The sequence below is a fragment of the Panthera leo genome, chromosome A1 (genome assembly GCF_018350215.1).
Source record: "Panthera leo isolate Ple1 chromosome A1, P.leo_Ple1_pat1.1, whole genome shotgun sequence".
Taxonomy (NCBI): domain Eukaryota; kingdom Metazoa; phylum Chordata; class Mammalia; order Carnivora; family Felidae; genus Panthera; species Panthera leo.
Window position 1 is genome coordinate 88,008,957 of NC_056679.1, and position 18,398 is coordinate 88,027,354.

At 60.8% G+C, this 18,398-nt stretch overlaps 1 protein-coding gene across 1 annotated transcript in view; it reads right to left on the reverse strand.

The window, feature by feature from the left end:
• Positions 1-18,398, reverse strand: part of OBSCN (obscurin, cytoskeletal calmodulin and titin-interacting RhoGEF) — a 159,294-nt gene that overhangs the window by 3,062 nt on the left and 137,834 nt on the right. Inside the window, exons 81-99 of the mRNA XM_042931633.1 lie at positions 14,156-14,158; positions 10,716-10,979; positions 9,698-9,794; positions 9,336-9,457; positions 8,671-8,783; positions 8,355-8,523; positions 8,124-8,205; positions 7,185-7,385; positions 6,627-6,687; positions 6,162-6,239; positions 5,686-5,858; positions 5,514-5,540; positions 4,789-4,941; positions 4,646-4,691; positions 4,434-4,511; positions 2,023-4,048; positions 1,451-1,528; positions 1,023-1,133; positions 707-874 (exon numbers count right to left, since the gene is read on the reverse strand). Coding sequence (XP_042787567.1) covers positions 707-874; positions 1,023-1,133; positions 1,451-1,528; positions 2,023-4,048; positions 4,434-4,511; positions 4,646-4,691; positions 4,789-4,941; positions 5,514-5,540; positions 5,686-5,858; positions 6,162-6,239; positions 6,627-6,687; positions 7,185-7,385; positions 8,124-8,205; positions 8,355-8,523; positions 8,671-8,783; positions 9,336-9,457; positions 9,698-9,794; positions 10,716-10,979; positions 14,156-14,158 — 4,050 coding nt within the window. The remainder of the gene's footprint in view (positions 1-706; positions 875-1,022; positions 1,134-1,450; positions 1,529-2,022; positions 4,049-4,433; positions 4,512-4,645; positions 4,692-4,788; positions 4,942-5,513; positions 5,541-5,685; positions 5,859-6,161; positions 6,240-6,626; positions 6,688-7,184; positions 7,386-8,123; positions 8,206-8,354; positions 8,524-8,670; positions 8,784-9,335; positions 9,458-9,697; positions 9,795-10,715; positions 10,980-14,155; positions 14,159-18,398) is intronic.

An 18,398-nucleotide genomic window follows, 5' to 3' on the forward strand; every position in this document is an offset into this window, starting at 1 on the left:
AGGTGTGTACCCTGCCAGGCTCCCTTCCCACCATGTACTCAGGAAGCCCGTAGAGTGGCCCTCAAGGACAGCCCTCTGCCAGTGCCAGGCCCCCTACAGGGAGGCCTGTCCTGGCTGCTCAGGTCCACCTGACAAACATCTGCTGGTTGGCCATTGCTGAGAATCAAACCAGGGCCCGAGAGCTGTACCCACAGCCCCTGTTTGGCGTCCCCTGCACTGTTTTTGAGATCATAGTTTGACCATAATAGAAATACAAAATGGGAAGCAGCCTGGTCCTCCATTGGCTAGAAGAACTGGGAGGGGGGTATCATGTGAAATGCAGGGAGAGGAGCCCCCCCCCCACGCCCAGAAGGGCAGAGGAGAGGGCTGGGCCAGGTGGGCCACCCTGCCTCCTGCCTTCTGCCTCCCATCCTGGGGGTTCCAGCCTGCAGAGCGGACTCCTACCCTCTGTGGCCCCTCCAGGCCTGGCAGTGTGCTGGGGTGTGCACAACTGGCTGGTGAGCGTCACATTCTGTAGGCCTCCAGCAGAGGGGCCCAGCATAAACCCACCTTCAAAGTGATAAGGGGTCTCCAGGCACCCCAGAAGAGTCTCATCCCCTCCCCCGCCTCTGTGGGCCTGGAGGAAACCTCCAGAAGGAGGCAGTGGCATGTGGGGTGGCCCCTCTCCCTGTCCCCCCCCCCAGAGGGCCTGGCACGGTGCACCCACCTGCCTTCCGGAGGACGGCCGTGGTGGCCGCAGTCCCCAGTGTGTTGCGAACGCTGCACGTGTATACTCCCAGGTCATCAGCATTCACCACCAGGATGGTCAGGAGCTGGAAGTTCTTGAGCGTGGAGGAGATAAGGAGGCGGCTGCTACTCTCCAGGGGAGTCCCATCTGCATCAGGACAGAGCACACCTGGGGAGCAGCTCGAATATGCACCCTGCCTGGAGACCCATGCCCTCCTGGGGCCTCAGGTTCCCTCTGTACAGTGAGAGCAGTGCCCTCCTCCTTCCTGCACCCCAGCCCCAGGACACCTCCTTACCTTTGCTCCAGGTGGCCTGTGCAGCTGGCTGTGCTGACACTTGGCAGGCAAGAGTCACTGACTGGCCCAAGACCACCGTTTCATCTGAGAGCTCCCTTAGAAAGGATGGCGCTGGGGAGCAGGAAGGGAGGCAGGGGAGCCTTCAGAGATGATCCCCAACCTGAGAACCTGGACCCCTGAGGCAGGGATGCTGGGGAAGCCCACCCTCACTCAGCTCATCTTCAACACTAGCACCTGCCCCAGAAAGTCCTCCAGAACTGCCCTAATAATGGGACCAGAGCACCCCCCCTCACCCATCTGGGCTCCAGCCCCCGTGGATGTAAGCTTGTCCCCCACACTGGTCTGGGCACGGAGGAGGGGCTCCCATCCCCCACAGCTGGGTCTCCTCAGCTGCAGTGTGGCTCGGCCCCCCAGGGCAGCACACCCACCTCGGTCCTTGCTTTTCAGGCCCAGCCGAAAGGAAGCCAGGCCTGCCTTCTTCCTGGGGGGGCTCTCTTTCTCCAGACCTGCAGGGAGGAGGCCTCCAGAAGTCACACCTAAGGGACCCAGCTGCCACCCACAGTGGACTCCCACACGGGGCACAAGAGCCCAGATCCCACAGACTTTTGTTGCAAATGAGCTAAATTTGCTGCAGAGACCATCCCCTTCTGACCCCTGTCAGGATCAGCCTGTCCTGGGCAAGGGCACCAGGGACAGGTAAGACTTGGGGGCCACAGGTGCCTGGGGAGGCCAGGACTGGTTTGATTCTCTTTGTACCAGTGTCTCCAAGCCTCCTCATGTCCCAACACAGGGACCTCAGATGCACACGGGGGTTGCAGGTTGAGGCCACACAGGAGACCTCAGAAACAGAGGCCCCCATGTGGGGCAGGGGAGAGGACCCTGGAGCAGAGTGGCTTCTGTGTCACCCAGCTCTTCCCAGCCGCGGAGGCGAGGTGCCCCAAAGTGCAAACAAGACACCTACTACCTGCAGGGAGGGGGTGGAGAGGGGTGGGGAAGTCACCTTCCGGCCTGCCCTTCAGGAGGCGGGAGATGTGGGCCACCGAGGCCCTCACCCTCCTGCGCAGTCCCAGCTCCAGGGGCTCCTCCAGCGTGTGTCTCCTGGGGAGGTAGAAGAGGCCACCGGAGGGGGGTGACCATTTCCGCTTCCTACTGCCAGTGGCCTCCCCGAGCAGGGTCTCCATGTCCTCTGGCTCCTCTGTGATCTGCAGGCTGGCTGGTGGACTCAGTGCGCCTGGCCAGGGCCACGCGGCCTCTGGGAACTCAGCCAGCTCCTCCTCTGCCTCGGATTCCGGGGAGGAAGGTGACTCTGGTTCCACAGGCTTGGGGACCTTCCTGAAGATCATGAACTCGAAAGGGAGGTACTTGATGTCATACAGGTCAGACAGGTTGAGGTAGGCAGGCTCCACCTCTGAGATGTCCAGGGACACGGTGTCCGCTGCTTCTGAGTCCCCAGACAGGTCTCGGATCTGCACCAGGGACACCTGGGAGCCCCTGCCGAAGTCTTCCCACGAGCTCAGCTCTGGGGAGGCCCTTGGGGGTGCCCCGCTGCCCTCGGGAAGGGGCGCTGCGCTGGCCTGGGGGGGTGGGCTCTGAGCCCCAGTGTCATCATGCTCCTCTGAGGACTGAGAGGTAGCCCAGGCCATCCTGGCCCACAGGGGACCCTGCCCCAACATGCCTCCTGCATCCCCACCAAAGGCAAAGGTGCCATAACCCGCCACTCCTGCGTAGCCACCACGTTGCCCCAGGGAGAACTTCCGCATGGTGGCCTGCTCCTGAGGGCGTTGTGGGCTGGGCTCCGGTTCTGATGCATCCTCCAGCTCCAGGGTGGCATCCTGGGAGGGACCAGGCCCCGTGCCCACCTGGGAAGCCAGCCCTGAGGAGCTAGGGGGACTCAGCCTCCCAGGGAGACAAGTGTCCTTTGGACCCTCCATAGAGCCTGGCTGGCAGCTTTCTTGGGCTGGGGAGAGGGGAGCCTGGGTCTCCCCTGAGAGGAAGGGGCTGGAGGATGCCCAGAGGGGCCCCGTGCACTGCTCTGAAGGGAAGGAGCCAGAAAGTTGTGGTGTAACAGCCTTATGGGGGTGACAGCCTTGCAGGGGAGCGGGACCCCACTGGGGATGGAAGGAAGGGGCGGGCTGTTCCCTACAGCTGTCCTGGGATGACCCCTCTTGCTGAGCAGCCCCTGGGAGGCCCCCGATGGATGGCAATAGTCTTGGCCCCTGCTGGGATCCCTCTGGACGCTGCATCTCCTGGGCACATGTGACCCCTCCTGGCAGGCTCTCCCCTGAGGCTATCTGGAGGCCTGAGAGGCCTGGGGCAGGGCACTGCCCCCGGCCACAGGCCTCAGTGGAGGAGCTGGCGGAGTGTGGCTGGTCGAGCTCCAGGGATCGGCTGCGGCTGGGTGCCACTCGGGCGCTGGAGCCAGGCAGCCGCAGGGCGGTCTCAAAGGAGGGCGCTTTGGCCATCAGAGCGGCCTGCTCCTCCCGGGCGGCCTCTTCCTCCAGCGCGCGATGCTCCAGCAGCGGCTCCCGCAGGCCGGGCAGGGCCTTTGCGAAGTAGCCGCCCTTGAGCAGGTGCCTCCGCCGGGCGGGGTGCCGCCTGCCGCCCATGGCGGGGCCTCCGCGCTCCGGGGCCTCGCCTGCCTGCTGGTAGAAGAGGCTGCGGATGACACTCTGGCGGGGAACGCAGCCCGGGGTAGCAGGCACCTCTGCACCTGGGGGCGACGCCGGCCGAGGCGCGGCGGCGGCAGACGCGCAAGCCTCGGCCTCCTCCGGCAGGCTAGCGGATGGCCGCAAGAAGCCCCGCGGGTGCAGCAGCGGGGAGTGGGTCACCGGAGAGGGCGGCAGCGATTTGGCCCGGGCGAAGGGTGCCAGCTCGTTGTCGGAGGACGAGGACGAGCTGCTGGAGGCGGCGCTGGCGCCTTCGTGCAGGTGCCGGGCCACCCCGAGGGACGGGCTGTCGGGCGGGCCCTGGAGCAGCTCGGGAATGGAGCGCATCACCAGGATGGACTTGTAGCTCATCAGGGAGCGCTGGGGGTTGCGGGGGACAGGGGCGCGTCAGCCGCGTGTCCGCCCGCTTTGCGGCTCCTAGTGGTCCCTGAAGGGGCACCCAGGAACTGGAGCGCGTTACAAGCTCCACTCTTCATCCCCTAGGGCTGTGTCATTCTGTTCCTGCCCAGGCTGGGGCATTGCACGTGGCACGCACCTCCTCCCAGACCGGCCCCGGGGGCTCAGAGAGCGCATGCCCCAGCCTGGCTTCTCTTTCTCCCAGGCCCTGGGGGAAGCACAGCCAGTCCTGAGGGCCTGGTTTCCTTGCGGGCCTCCAGCCCCCACCTCGCAGCTCTGCCCCCTCTTCAGCATCTTTTGGGGGGTCTAACCCTAACCCTCACCCCCTCCGCGAGGCTGCACTGCTCACCTGCCAGCGGCTGCGGGCTAGCAGGAACTTGAGTTGCTTGGTGTTGATGAAGTGGGCCTCCTCCGCGGGCACGGACTTCTGAGAGGGCCCAGGTGACAGGGACGGTGAGGGCAGACCCTGGTGCACCCTGTGGTCCACGTAGACCTCCGCCTCCCCAACCCCATGGCCTGTTTCCCTCCCTGTGCAGGCCTGCTTGGGCTCAGCCTGCTTACCTGGAACCAAGGGTGGGCCAGGCACTTGGCTGCGCTGGGTCGGGCCCTGCGAGGAGAAGAAGACCAGGGGTCAGGCCAGGTGGTCAGCTGCCCCAGGGGCAGGCCTGTGAGAACCCGGGGTGGGGAAAGGGTGGCACACTCACTCTGGGGCCCTCTGCAGGGCAGCCTTGATAAATTCCTGGGCATCCTCGCTGAGGTGGGCAGCCATGGGGCTGCTCCAAGACACCCGCCCCTCCAGCACATTCAGGAGGGTGGCTCGGTCACTCTCACCGGCAAATGGTGACGAGCAGGTCAGGCTGAAAGCAGAGACATGACTTTGCCTTCAGAAGTGACCTGGATTTCTGGATGCATAGGGGGCAGGTGGCCAGAGCAAACAGTGCTGGGTCTTTTACAAGGCCCCCAGTGGCCACAGAGCCACTCCCATCCAGCCCTGAGAGTCCCAGAAATGGCCAATATTTGCCCAGAGATCCATGCTCAGCCTGGGACAGGGATCAAGGGTCAGCCTGGAGTATGTACCCAGCCTTAGCTTGAGGTGGGATCCAGACTCAATCTACACGAGCAGCCTCCTCGAGGGCAGCTGTAACTGTAATGAGGGGGCTCTGGGCAGACCCTTTAGGGAAACAGCTCAGTGCTTTGCCTGGTGACCCGGCCAAGCTCCTCTGGGCCACAGTGTGTAACAAAAGAGCGCAGCAGAAACTACTTATCAGAGTTGGCTGACCGCTAGTTCCCATAATAGCTGCCCTGTGGGTCTTGGGTCTTTGATCTGGGAAGCAGCCAGTAGTGCACGTGGCTTGTCATGGGTCTGATGGGGAAGGGATCGGCGCTTGGTTTCAGAGGGGGTGGTTGACAGAGGCAGGTGTCTGCTTACCTGAGATAGGAGATGACCCCCATGGCCCTGCAGGAGCAAAAGCACAGTCTTGAGTCATCCCATGCTTGGGCTTCGGGCAAAGGGTATGCTCAGAGTTGGGGGGTGTGGGAGGAGGGGCAGCGACTGTGTGTGGGGCAGGGGCTGCTGGCATCCCCAGTGGCCATTCACTTACCAGATGTCCGAGGCCTCGCTCACGGGAGTCTGCTCAATGATCTCAGGGGATACAAACTCTGGGGAGCCATACTTGCTGTATTGTGGCTCTGCTGGGGTGATTTTTTGGGCAAAGCCGAAGTCGCAGATTTTAATGTCCTCCCGAGCAGGATGCACCATCAGGATATTTGGGGGCTGTGAGACACAGTCAGGGAGGGGGAGGCCATGCCCTAAGGAGGGGGCTCCCAGGGCCGCAGGGAACACACAGGGGTCTGTGAAGGGCTGTCCCAAGGCAACGGTGATGCCGGTGGGACAGTGGGCAGTCTTGGGGTAGGTTTTAGTGCTATTTGGGGACAGCTTCCAGTTCATCCAAGCTGTACCCCACCTGATATCACTCTGCATCCCCAGAGAGTCTGGAAGTGCTAGACTTGCATCTACCCGCCCCCTATGTTCAGGGTCCCTCCCTGGTCCCTGCGGGGCCCCAAGAAGGTCAAGCACCTTTATGTCCAAATGGAGAATGCTCTGGCCGTGCAGATAATGCAGCCCTTCTGCCAGCTGCTGGATGTACACCTTGACCTGGAATCGAGGCCAGGGCTCAGAGGAGGGCCATCCTTCACCTACAGCTCCACTCGCCCCCAGATCTGAGCTGGGCACGGATCCCGCGGGGCAGGTGGTGTGCAAAGCCTCCCAGAGCCCAAGGCCAGAGGATTCCTCCAGCCCGGAAAGCAGATGGGCCTGACCAAAGCCGGAAGCACCTGGTGTCTCAGGAGGGAGGGCCCCACCAGCCAGGTGGTGACTGGGAGAGGAAAGCAGTGGCCCCCCGGGGAAGGGGGGTGCATGGAAGGGCTTAGAGAGCCCTACTGAGGAACTACCACACCCCATGAGGCCCTGGGGAACCCCAGAAGGTTTCCAAGCTGGGGCGTGCTGGGTGTGGCCAGGGAAAACAGGAGACCGTGCAGTTACCTCAGCCTCAGTCACCACACTCTTCTTGAACAGTCGGTCCAGCAGCTCCTCTGAGGAACACCTGGGGCTTAGGTCAAGGAAAGCTCTGGAGTCTGGAACCCACCTGGCCCCACACACACCTCCTATCTTGGGGTGGGGGTGGGGGCCAAGCTGGGGAGGTTGGTGCTCAGACTGTGGAGGGTGGGAGGGACAGGGACCCCAAGGAGGGGGGCCAAGGTCAGCGGACAGCAGCAGAGTGGGAGGGGTGAGTAGGGCATGTGCATCCCTCCCTGGAGCTCGGGTGGGCTGCCTGAGGACCCTCAGCATTAGTGCTTAGTGTGGCCCATAAGTCTGACCTCCCTGCTGGGCAAGGCCCCGTGGAGCGTGGGATGGCCCAGTGAGGGCTTGTCTTGGACCCTGTGACACAGCTCTGCCAAAATTCCTGAGCCAGGGGACCACGAGCTACAAGGCCAGGGCTGTGTCCAGGAATAGCAGAACAGGCCCTGCTGGGGCCCTCAGACCTATGCCTGCCAAGGGTCTGCGTGCGCGCCCCTTTCCTCTGGCCTGGCTGTGGGATACAGCTCCAGGACAAGGATCAGGGTCTTCCGGGTCTCAAACTGGTCAAGCAGCCCTGTGACCAGCGGGTGGCTGAGCGTGGCCAGGATGTCCCTCTCGCGGTACGCCTGGGTGCGCGTCCTGCTCCGCAGGGGGATGAACTTGGCCGCGCAGAACATCTGGTTTCCCTTGTGCTGCACCCTCTTCACGAAGCCGAACACGCCCCTGGGAGGAGGGGAGCCACGCTGGGGGCGCGCGCCGGTTCCCCAGGACAGGGTTGGAGGAGCGGTGGAGCTCCGGAGAGCAGTGCTCACGAGGGTCCTCCAGGGAAGGAGGTTTCTGGGGGACTGGGTTCTGGGTGGGGGTGCCCGTGCCATTGGGTCAGCGGGAGGGGTGGAGCTCCTGAGAGGCGGAATTTCCGGAGAACAGGGGGGCGGGAAAGGAGGGTGCTTCGTGGACGGCGGGGTCCCGAGGCACAGGGGTTCCAGGGGATACTGGGGGCTCCCTGGAGAAAGCTGGTGCTCCGTGGGGGCGGGGTCCCGGGAAGCTGGGGCTCCCGGGGGGCTGGGGGCGGGGACTTGAAGGAAGGGGCTCTGGGAGGTGGAGGTTGAGGGGCGGAGTTCAGGGGACGCAAGGGTCCCCGGGAACCAAGGATTCCAGGGGTGCTGGGGGCTCCCAGGGAGAAGGCAGGTGCTCCGTGGAGGGCGGGGTTCCTGGGGCGCAGGGGTTCCCGGGTAGCAGGGTTTCCAGGATCCTGGGGGTTCCGGGGGCGGAGACTGGGAGGAAAGAGCTCTGGAAGGCGGGGGCTGAGGGATGGAATTCCAGGGATTCAGGGGTCCCCCGGGGCGCAGGGGTTCCAGGAGGTGCTGGGGGCTCTCAGGGCGGAGAGTGGGGGGAAGGGGCTCTGGGACGCGGGGGTGTCGAGGAGCGGCCCTCTCCTGGGGCTGCGTTTGTGGACAATACCTTCCAATTTCCTCCTTGACCTCATAGAAAGAGTGCAGCTTCCTTCGATAGCTTTGCTTCTCAGTGTCAGGCTCGCTGTCTCCTGTAGTCGAAGAGCGGGAGTCGTAGGTGTAACTATGTCCACTTACCCCCAACTGGAGCGTCTCTGTGCTGGACGGACTATGCTGGAGCCTGAGGGAGGCCGCAGACCACCCCCGTCCCATGCCCTCGAGGAGGGTTCCCCGGACTCACCCCCGTGGACCACCAGCTCCGCTTTACACAGCACCTGGCCACCAGCGTTTTGGGCCAGGCAGGTGTAGACGCCTGCGTCCTGCTGGGTCACGTCCCTTAGCACCAGGGAGTAGGTAGTCCCTTCCCGCTGCTGGCTGAGCCGGGCACCGTCCACCACCTGGGCATCATCCTGGGGGCATAGGCGGGCGGGGCAGCTGTCAGCCCAACCCGGGGTATGGACTCTATCCCTCCCCCGCCCTACTGCAAGTGCTTTGCTGGCGGGTGGGAATGCTACACACTCGCCAGTCCCGGCCCCCAGCCCGGTGCCTGTCCCTACCCGGTACCAGGTCACTGTGGGCTGCGGGTTGCCCTCGATGACCGCTTGGAACTGCGCGGTGCTGCCCCTCTGTGCCTGCACGTCTTCGATGGTGACCTGCATGGATGGGGGCCCTGGGGTGCAGGAGGGAGCCCATGGAGAGAGGTCCAGGCTGTGTCATCAGCCCACATTGAGTCTTGGAGCTGGGCCTTGCAGTCAGAGACTGCCCCCCTACAGTGGGCCAGCATTGACCACCCACCCACGCCTGTCCTGATACCCCCAAGCCTTGTGATACGCCCTGGGGCAACAAGAGCCCACCTGCCTCCCTAATGGGGGCGCCCCCCTCCTGACTCTGCCCAGGCCCCTGATGGTCAGGAAGTGCCTCCTTCCCACGAGCCTCTGTCTCTCCTAGCTGTCCAAGGGCAGGGCGTGCAGAGCATGTTGACGCTTGCTGGAGAAGGTGGCCCCCAGCAAACAGTTCACTACCTTCAGCCCCTCAACCCTCCCAGGTGACAGCCCTCACCTCTCCCTGGGGGGACACGGGCAGAGAGCTCCCCACCCCTGCCCTGCCCCAGCAAGGCTGGGACAGGCCAGGTGGCTCTGCAGGTTCCTCTGCATGAGTGTCCCTCCCCTGGTCCAGGGCACTGGGGGCACACACAGACATGACCCACTAAGCCCCCGCCTACTTGTGGCACCCGTGTCGCTGGCCTGGTACACATATGTCCGATGCGTGGTCTCCATGAACACCTGGCTGTGGATGTCCCATAGGTCCACTGCTCCTGCTCCCGGCCAGGCTGTACCCTCCATCCTGTGGTCATGGAGCTGGATGAGTGTCTGCTCTTCTCCTACACCCCTGGAGTGTGGGCGGCTCTGCCTCCCCCCCACCGCACTACAGCAGACTTTTAGAGATGGGATGCACAAAGAGGGGACCCAGCCCCGGGTGAGGTGAGGGCTCCACCCCTCACCCTGAGAGCAGTCTCTCCTCTGTGCCCTGACCCTGGGATGTCCCCTCATGAACTGCCCCCACCCAGCACGCCAAGCAGGTTACCGGATGGGCACAGTGCGTCCCTGGGCATCAGCATGGGCCCCCAAGTCCTGCTCCTGGCCCTCCTCGGGGAGAGGCTCTGGCACCTTCTGAGGCTCAGCTGGTAGGAGACAGGGGCTTAGTGAGAGGGAGCTTGGGATGGAGCTGGGACTGCCCCTCACTATGTGTCCCCATGTCATCCTGCAGGCCCAGAGGGTGGGAGCACAAGGCGGAGGAGGGACTGTGGGAGCGCAGGGCCCCTGTGGGTAAGAACAGACAGAGACTACCCTCCTCCAAACCCAGGGGTCCTGACCTCCCTGCAGAGCCCAGAAGCCAATGCACCCTCCTGTCCTAGCTTCTGGCCTGGGCCATCAGCCACACGACAGGGTCCCAGCTACCCAGACAAGGGCCATTCTGACAGCCAGGTGCAGCAGCTTCTGGGGGGGAGGGGCCCCAAGGCAACATCCCTTGGGGGGGGGGGTCTCATCAGGCCAGGGTGGTGGTGAGGGGGTCTACCTCTCCTCTCCTTCCTCCTCCCTCTCCCTCCTCCTCCTTTCTTCCTCCTTCTCCTCCCTCTTCTCCTCCCTCCCCTCCTCTCTCTTCCTCCCTCCTCCTCCCCCTTCCTCCCTCCTCCATCTCCTCCTCTCTCTTCTCTCTTCTTCCTCCTCTCTCTTCTTCTTCCCCCTCCCTCCTCCTCCTCCTCTCCATCTCCTCCCTCACCTCCTCCTCCCTCCTTTTTCTTCTCCTCCCTCCTCCCACTCCTCCTCTTCCCCCTCTCCTCCCCCGCCTCCTTCTCACCTACCCAGAAGCACAGGGCACTCAGGCTCTGTGCCCAGGGCTAACCACCAAAGCCTCTGGCTTCCAGGACAGATGTACTCAGGGTGGGAAGAACCTCCCAGCACCCACCCCCTGCCTATAGCTTCACAGTTGGGGAGCCTGAGGCTGAGCTAAAGTGGGCCTTGTCCAGGTCCCCCAGTGCATGGGGCCATTGGGATGTCAGGGTCCCCAGGGCTCTTCCCATTCACCTGAATAGGATGGATACCTGGGGTGGCCAAGGTTGAAGCCAGCACAGGGGGGACCCTGAGAGCAGGTGGCACTTTGTGGCCAGCCTGAGGCCACTGGGCCTCACCAGATGCATCTGCAACCTCCGTGCCTAGGAGTTTGGGGCCAGCCTCCTGGAGTTTGGGTGGCCCCCCAGGGCCAGGGATGGGGCCAGCGTGGTCCCCTGTGGAGGGTCCTGGAGCCTCGGGGCACACCAGTGTCCTTGGAACAGACGTGATCTCCTTGTCTGCTGGCTCCAGGGCAACTGGGGGAGGGGCGGCAGCATCTGTGGGAGAGGCGGGTCAGCGTGTAGGGGTGAGGCATGGCCTAGGCCCAAGAAGAGGGCTCCAGAAACCTTGTCCCAGTCCTCAGAGGCTGCCCCAGTGAGCTGACTCCAAGCTGCCCTTCCCACCAATCTGACCCACCACACACTCAAGGCAGTGAGCCCAGGACTTTTGAAAACGGGGGCTCCTCTGGGCACAGGTGGGTCTGGACACCTGGCCTCTGTCTTGGTCCTGCCCCTCAGTCTCAGTTCATCCCATACCTTCACCCTGGGACTGGCCTCCACACCATGGTCCACTCCAGACCCCAGGGTACTGGGCCACCAGGCCCAAGGGAACCCAGCCCCACACTCTAGGGAAGCCTGGGAACAGCCTGATGCTGTCAGGGGCCAAGGGGTCCTTCCTGCCCTCCCAGGCCAGCCATGCATGGCAGCGGCCTCCCCTCCACTTGCAGCCTAGCCCCACTGAGGCCACTGTACCCTTGTTGGCTCCCTGCCTCTAGCTCCTGGTACATTTTCCTCCCCCACCTGGGGGCCATTCTTCCTATGGTCACACCACAGCCTCACACATGCCCAGGGATGCCTACCACTCCATTCCCAGCAGGTCCCCCCGCCTGGAGCTCTCCCCTCACCCCAGACTTTTTCTCTTGTTCATCTTCTGTATCCTCAGACCCTCCAAGCTGGAGAAGCGACTGTCAGTCTGCTGTCTGTGTGCCCTCAACGGCACTGGGACACACGTCTCATCCTTCCCCAGTCCAAGGAGGTCAACAGACCCCGAACACATCACAGCCTCTGTGCCCATCTCACCAACAACTCCCCAGGCACAGATGGTAGGGAGGGCTGCTCAGCCTCCAGAGGGCTGGGAATGACCACTAGTCTTGTCACAAGGTAGCACCTGTCACCAGCCACACAGCCTGTGTGAGCAAGCTACACCGGCAAGCTGTCACGCCTCCACCCAGGGAGCCTAGGATGGGCCTGAACCCACAGGCTGGTGTCAGGTGCCCACCAAGGGCTGCTACTGGTGGTCCCCAGGGCCAGGCATAGAAGGCCCTCCCCAACAAGTCGCCGGAGCCACCAGGCAGAGAAGCAAGAAAGCAGAGAAGACACAGTGCAGGGAACCAGTTTATTATCATCATCGGAGCCATCTGATGGGCCACTTCCCATGCACAGACCCTGGTCCACCCTGCAGAAAGGCTCAGGAGGGCCTGCAAGGCTGTGCCCCGCACAGGCCTCCCAGAGGCCAAGACAAATGTTCATGGTGAAGATGCGGCTGGGGAGCCCCCACCTGAGAGGAAGACCAGGACCCTAGCCTGGAGCAGACAGGACAAACCTGACATCCCGGCCTTGTGAACATGGCCAGACAGATACAGTGTCCCTGACTTATGTCTAGAGCCCTGAGCCCAGAGCTGCAGTCCATGAGTCTCTCCAGCCTGTACTCTTCAGAGGCTTCTGTACTTTCTGAGACTCCAGATCTGTATGCAGTGTCCTCAGCCAGACCAGGCCTTGTGAGGTAGCAAGTGCCTGGGGTAGAAGGGGCAGGCAGGCTCCAGCCCTGAGTTCTTGGAGAGTGGAGGGGAGGATCAGAGCACACATATCCATGGGGCACTGGCTTCCTCCACACAGCCACACTGGCTGCATCAGGGTGCCTGACAGCCAAGCCCCTGACACTTATGGCCTCAACCCTGGGAGGGGCTGGGGGCCTTGTCCCCATCTGGGTGGATGTGCAGAGTGACCGTCTCACCCACTGTCCCAAAGCTGACTGTCTGGGTGGAAACCTCTGTTTTGAAACTGCTCTGGCCACTGTCTGCAGACCGCTGGACCTGGGTGCAGAAGGATGGCTTCCAGGAGGTAGCACCCCCAGCCCGCAACTCCTGCACACAGAAGGAGACTCCACTGGGGCCAAGGACTTGAGGCCCTGACGGAGACACTTCCCGGTGACTGAAAAAGCTGGATGGGCCTCGTGGGCCCAGGGGACGCCCCACATTGAGCAGGACAGGCCGCCCCACAGTGGGCTCACTGATCTCTCTCTGAAGCACAGAGACCTCGCAGGGTGGGTCATCAGAAGTGCTGGGCACTGGGCCATGACAGCCGAAGGTCTCCCCCTCCCGGGGCACGTAATCCTCCAGGTCAGCCAGCGTCAGCACTCGGCCGTCGTGTGTGAGGACCTTGGGGTCACGGCTCCAAAGGCTGTTGGTGCCCTGAGGCTCCTCTATCAGGAGGGCACCTCCTTCCTCCATCTCCTCCAGGGGAGCCTCTTCTTCAGCTGCTTGGGGAGGGAAAGGTTCAGGGGTCTCCTCTGGCCCAGCGTCCATGCAGAAGGTGAGAGGCTCTCCAGCACTGACTATGGTTCTGCCCTGGGCCTGGGGCTCCTGAGCCAGTAACTTGTTGTTGGAATTGTTTGCATTGGGGTCTCCTGTGGGTGTCCCACCTGACATCGTGAAGAGGAGCCCTGTGGAGCTGTCGGGTGCCTCTCTGGCAGGAGATGCACCCCTGGAGCCCGTCTTCTTCACCTGGACTTCAATAGTCTCCTCGACCTCTACCCACTTGGGTTGGGGCCTCGTGCCCTGGGTCAGGGCCGGCGTGTGGGACTCAGGCTCCGTCACGTACAGCGTGGGCACAGTGGGCCTCCAGCCTGGTTCCACCTCAGGCTTTCGAGGCTGGCTGGCCCCCAGTGAGTAGAGCACCTCGGGGGCCAACTGGCCTGGCCTGGGTGGGCTGGCAGTGCGGCGAGAAGGCGAGCGGGAAGGGGACTTGTTGGGGGACCGGCGCCGGCCACGGGGGCTCTTCACCACGGTGGTGATGGTCTCCTCTCTGCGGGGAGAGGGCCAAGAGGAAATGTGCACAGAGACCTGCAGCCTTGCTCAGTGCCCGCACCATCAGCACATGCAGGGGCCACATGAGTGACAGGGTTAGTGTCCTCACAAGCAAGTGGTGACACTGCACAAACTCCTACACATGTGCTTGAGCCCAACCTCTGGAACCTACAGAGAACCAAGGAAACAAAGCACAAAGCCCCATCTGGCTAACCTCAAACTCTAGTGTGCATATCTCAAAACAAGAGTTGAGGCATCAGGGGAGGGCCATGCCACATTACAAGGTGCCTCAAAACCCCGGACTGGTTTACAATGTCTCTGTGTGCTAGTCTCTCCTCCATTTATGACCATCTCACTTCGGAGATCCCAGTGCTTTTTGTGCAGTTAATGGGAAGGTATGCAGGGACATAGCCATATGGCCTTCCTTGTCCATCCCACCAGTGCCTTATGCTTTATATCATGTGGGTTACCCCAGTGAGCCCTCAGAGAGCAGGAGCCATCCATAAGATGTAAATAATAGAGATGCTCCTTTCATGGATGAAATGTAGAGTTAATCTGTATAAAGCTCAGACACAGTCGCATAGCTCCAGGGATGGGGTACTTACTACTACCCCATGTATTGTGGGGCAGCAACGTGCCTTGGGGGAGGAGGGAGGAGGAGGAGGGAGGAAGTCGAGGAAGGGTTAACCCAGGATCTGACCAAATGTCTGATGATAAGATTCTCCATAACTTGGACAACTTCAGGCCCCTTGAGGAGGTCATAGGTCCATGGGGACCAACCAGAGTTTCCCAGCCATCTGGTCTTAGACCAGTTTTTCTTGCCTCCTGGCTTTTGCAAGCTTTTCCACAATCTCCCCCTGCACACACCCTCTAGTGGAAGTCCTCCCCGATCATCCAGGTCAAAACCAATTCTGTCTTCTGTGGTTTCACTCAGCTCCAAACCTCTTGTGTAATTTAAGTAGCAACAACCCCAGCCTTGAAGGCACCAAAGAAAGGGATGGTGGGCGTGGCACCGGGGAAATGGTTATCCATTGGCTTCCAATCATGAGACACCCTGAGCAAGCCTCTTCCCTGAACGTGAGTTTCCCCATCTCCCTAATGCTAGGGTTGGGCTTGGAGACATGTAAGGGACCTAGAGCTGTGCTGCCCACTAGGGTTACACTATTTTAATTAAATGCAAGTTAATGAGAATAACTAAAATCTAGCATTCAGTTCTTCAGTTACACTTGACACATTTGAAATACTTGGCAGCCACATATGGCTAGTGGATGCTCTTGTAGTGTGCAACATAGAGAATACTTCCAACATCACAGAAAGCTCTGTTGGACAGAAATGTCCTAGATTCTAGGGTTTTGAGTAGAATTCTGCCTCTGGCCCACTGTGGGAAACAGCTCTCAGTCCCGGCTCCAAACTAACTGGTGTGATTCTGGGTCCAAGCTGGGTGTGCTGCTGTGAAGTATACAGAGTAAGTCTACCCAGCGGAAACAATGGAGCCATGGAGGCCCTGTAAGAGAGAGCTGTGAAGTGTGAAGGTAGTCAAGACCCCAGGGGAGTGTGGGTCCCCTCTGGAGCTTCTGCAAAGTGCTGGCAGTCTGCGTGGTGAGCAAAAGCCATATGGTAGTCAGACAAGCAGGTGGCCGGGCCACACAGGCAAGGTCCAGGTGGGTTAGTGGGCATGCAGGGGGCACTGCAGTCAGAAGGAAAGTTAGGAACACGCCTGCACTTACATGATGATGGTTTTCTTGGGGACTTTAGTCTCCTGCTCAGTGACTACAAAGAAAACAGTCGGAATAGCCAGGGTTACAGATCAGGCAGCGCTCTGGAGCTGAGCTGTTTGAATGGCATGGCCGTGTAGTAACCTGCTCGGCTTAGGAGCACTGGATCCAAGCCCTGCCTGGCCTATCTGTCTCAGCTTGAAGCCTCAGTTGTCATCTTTGAAATGGAGATGACAGAGCCTTATTTGAGTGTCTGGGGGATAAGGAAGTAGAACATCAAATGTGTCTAACATGAGGAAATGAGGGTCTTTCAGGGACCGTAGGAAGAGTAGGGGCCCCACCTAGGCAGTCCACACAGAAATTCCAGCTCTTTCTTCAGCTCATGTGCCCAGGGAGCCCTGTGAGTTTGTCAAACCTAAGGTCCCACTGCTCAGACAAAAACTGAAGGCTAGGAGTGGGGAAAGGAATGGCTCATGGGAATCAAACTGCGACTGGGATGGCTGGTGCCTGTTTTATAAAAATTCCTAAAGAACAAAGGCATCTCTCCAGGGAGGTGGCACATATGAGCTTTGTAGCGTGAGGCCATGAAAATCCCATCAGGAGCAACCAGAAATGCCTGGACAGGGTCCTGAGCTCCAAGTGAGTAAAGAAACTTAGGTCTCCTCATAGAAGCTACCTACAAATTCAACTGCCTTGATTACCCTACCTTTCTACCCCTCTGGAGCCAGCAGATGGAGGATCAGAGTCCCAGAGACAGGATAGGATTCATCTGGGACCAAGCAGCACCTATTCCAACCTGTCTCAAGGTCTCTTCCTCTGCAACTTCTGTGAAGGGCCAGGTTTGCCACAGAGATGCCCCCTCCCAACCACACCCTGCTGGACAGCAGGCAGTCAGCGGCTACCAGTACCCTTAGGTCTCAACAGTCCCTTTTGCCATTCTAGGGACAAAGCTGAGTGGGATGCTCAAAAAAGTCAAGTGGCATGGCCTGGGGCACACAGCACCCTGGCTTCGTGTGTGGGATTTCAGGCTTTGCTACAGTGCCATATAGAAAAAGGATTTTCCTTTTAGATGACCAAGAGTATTTTAAACTTGTCTCCGATTGGATGCACATGAATTAAATGTACCAGTTGTATCCGTATGGCCCTTGGGAGCCTCATTTATTTGTGTATATGTGTGCACACAAGCATGTGCATGCACACATGCATGTATGTATGTACATGTGCGTGTTTGTGCTAGCTGCCTCCTGGAGAGGGAAGCCCCCTGGGAGAGAGAATGGGATGCACCAACATGCCTTGTGTGTGAGGATTAAGTTGGGGCCAGAGAGAGCCAGCCTGTTTGCCACCTGAAGACTGGACCCTGTGTGCAGAACTCCTCTCCTCGCCCCGCCCCCCATGACTGGGGTCCCCTCCTGCTGCTCTATGGGGTGGTAGTCAGGACATGTTTTGGCTGCCTGGTGCTTTTGTTCCTGAACTGGCCAGCCACCTGATGGGCCCTAAGCTCCAGTGAGTACTGGCAGCTATTGGAGAGGTGCAGCCGTGCGAAGCAAGGCTCCTGGCCCAGTGCGGTTCCACAAGCGAGGGGGCAGCACCCACCCCACAAGGCTGGCCAGGGCCGTGCTGGCCATAGAGCCACCAGGTTAAAGATGAAGCAGCAGGATAGGGTTAGGAAGCAGTAGGCGCTGGGCTCCAATCCTGGGTCTGTGAGAACCCGCCTTCTTGGATGTGAGGCACCAGGAGGCTGCCCCTCTTCCAGAATCCACAGCCGTCGGACGTTGACAGAAAGTGACCCATCATGACAATGAAGTGAATGCCTCTGTAGGACATGCTTGTTGCCAGCCTGAGAGGGAGCACTGAAGTCCCTATGCAGCACCTCCCCTACATAAGATGCTACACTGCAGGAAGTGCAGGTGCCTGCAGACATCACAGGATCCTCTTGGGGGCAGGAACAAGGACCCCTGCCCTCTCTGTGATGTCTGTGGAGGGTCTCAAAGGCTGTGAGGCCAAAGTTCAGGTGCCAAGTAGGCTGACTGTAGGAGGGTCTAGATAGACAGAGGTGCCCAGGCATGGGGCCCCAGGAAGGACTGGATCCAGTAGCCCAAGGCATCACAGAAGCCAACATTCAGAAGCTGGGAGGACATGTATTCCAGCCCTTCCTACTGTGGGAGCTGAAGCCCCACCAGGTATTAGTCAAGCCTCTGCTTGTATGCCTCCAGGAACAGAAGACTTACCACCTTATAGGTGGGGATACTTGCACTGGGAGAAGCTGTCCCTGGGGCTGCACCCTGCCCCATCAGGCTGCTCTCTGGGACTGAGCAGGCCCAGAACAGATTCCAGTTGCCACCCTCCCCATCCCAGCCATTCTTGGGCTGGGCCCAGCTGGGATCTTGGACCCAGGCATGAGTGGAGGCGTGAGGTGCCCTGCCACCCACCCTTCACCTCCCACCCCAAAGCACATCTCCCCCTAGTGAGACACATCTCAGGACCCCAGGGGCCACCCCCGGCCAGGTTAGGGAGGCAGAGCCACGACATTCTGTTTTTCCCATGAACAACCCAACCCCAACACCACTCCCTCTCCTGGGAGCCAAGCTGAGACCCGGCAGCCCTGTACTCTGCACACGGCAAAGCTGTCCTACCTAATGTTGCTGCCACCTATCACGAGGCCTGGCTGGCTACTGTCCAGCAGCCTGCCTGGCCCAGATAGGACCTTTCTACGCACTCATTACTGCCCCAGAGATGGTGAGGAAGATGCCACCCCCAGGGCAGCCCTTCAGCCTTGCTGAAGCTCTGGGCTCATGGCTCACCTCATGCTGCCCCAGTAGGGTGCTGGGACCCAGCCCTAGCTCCACGGCCTCTGCATCCCCTCCTCTCCCAGCCAG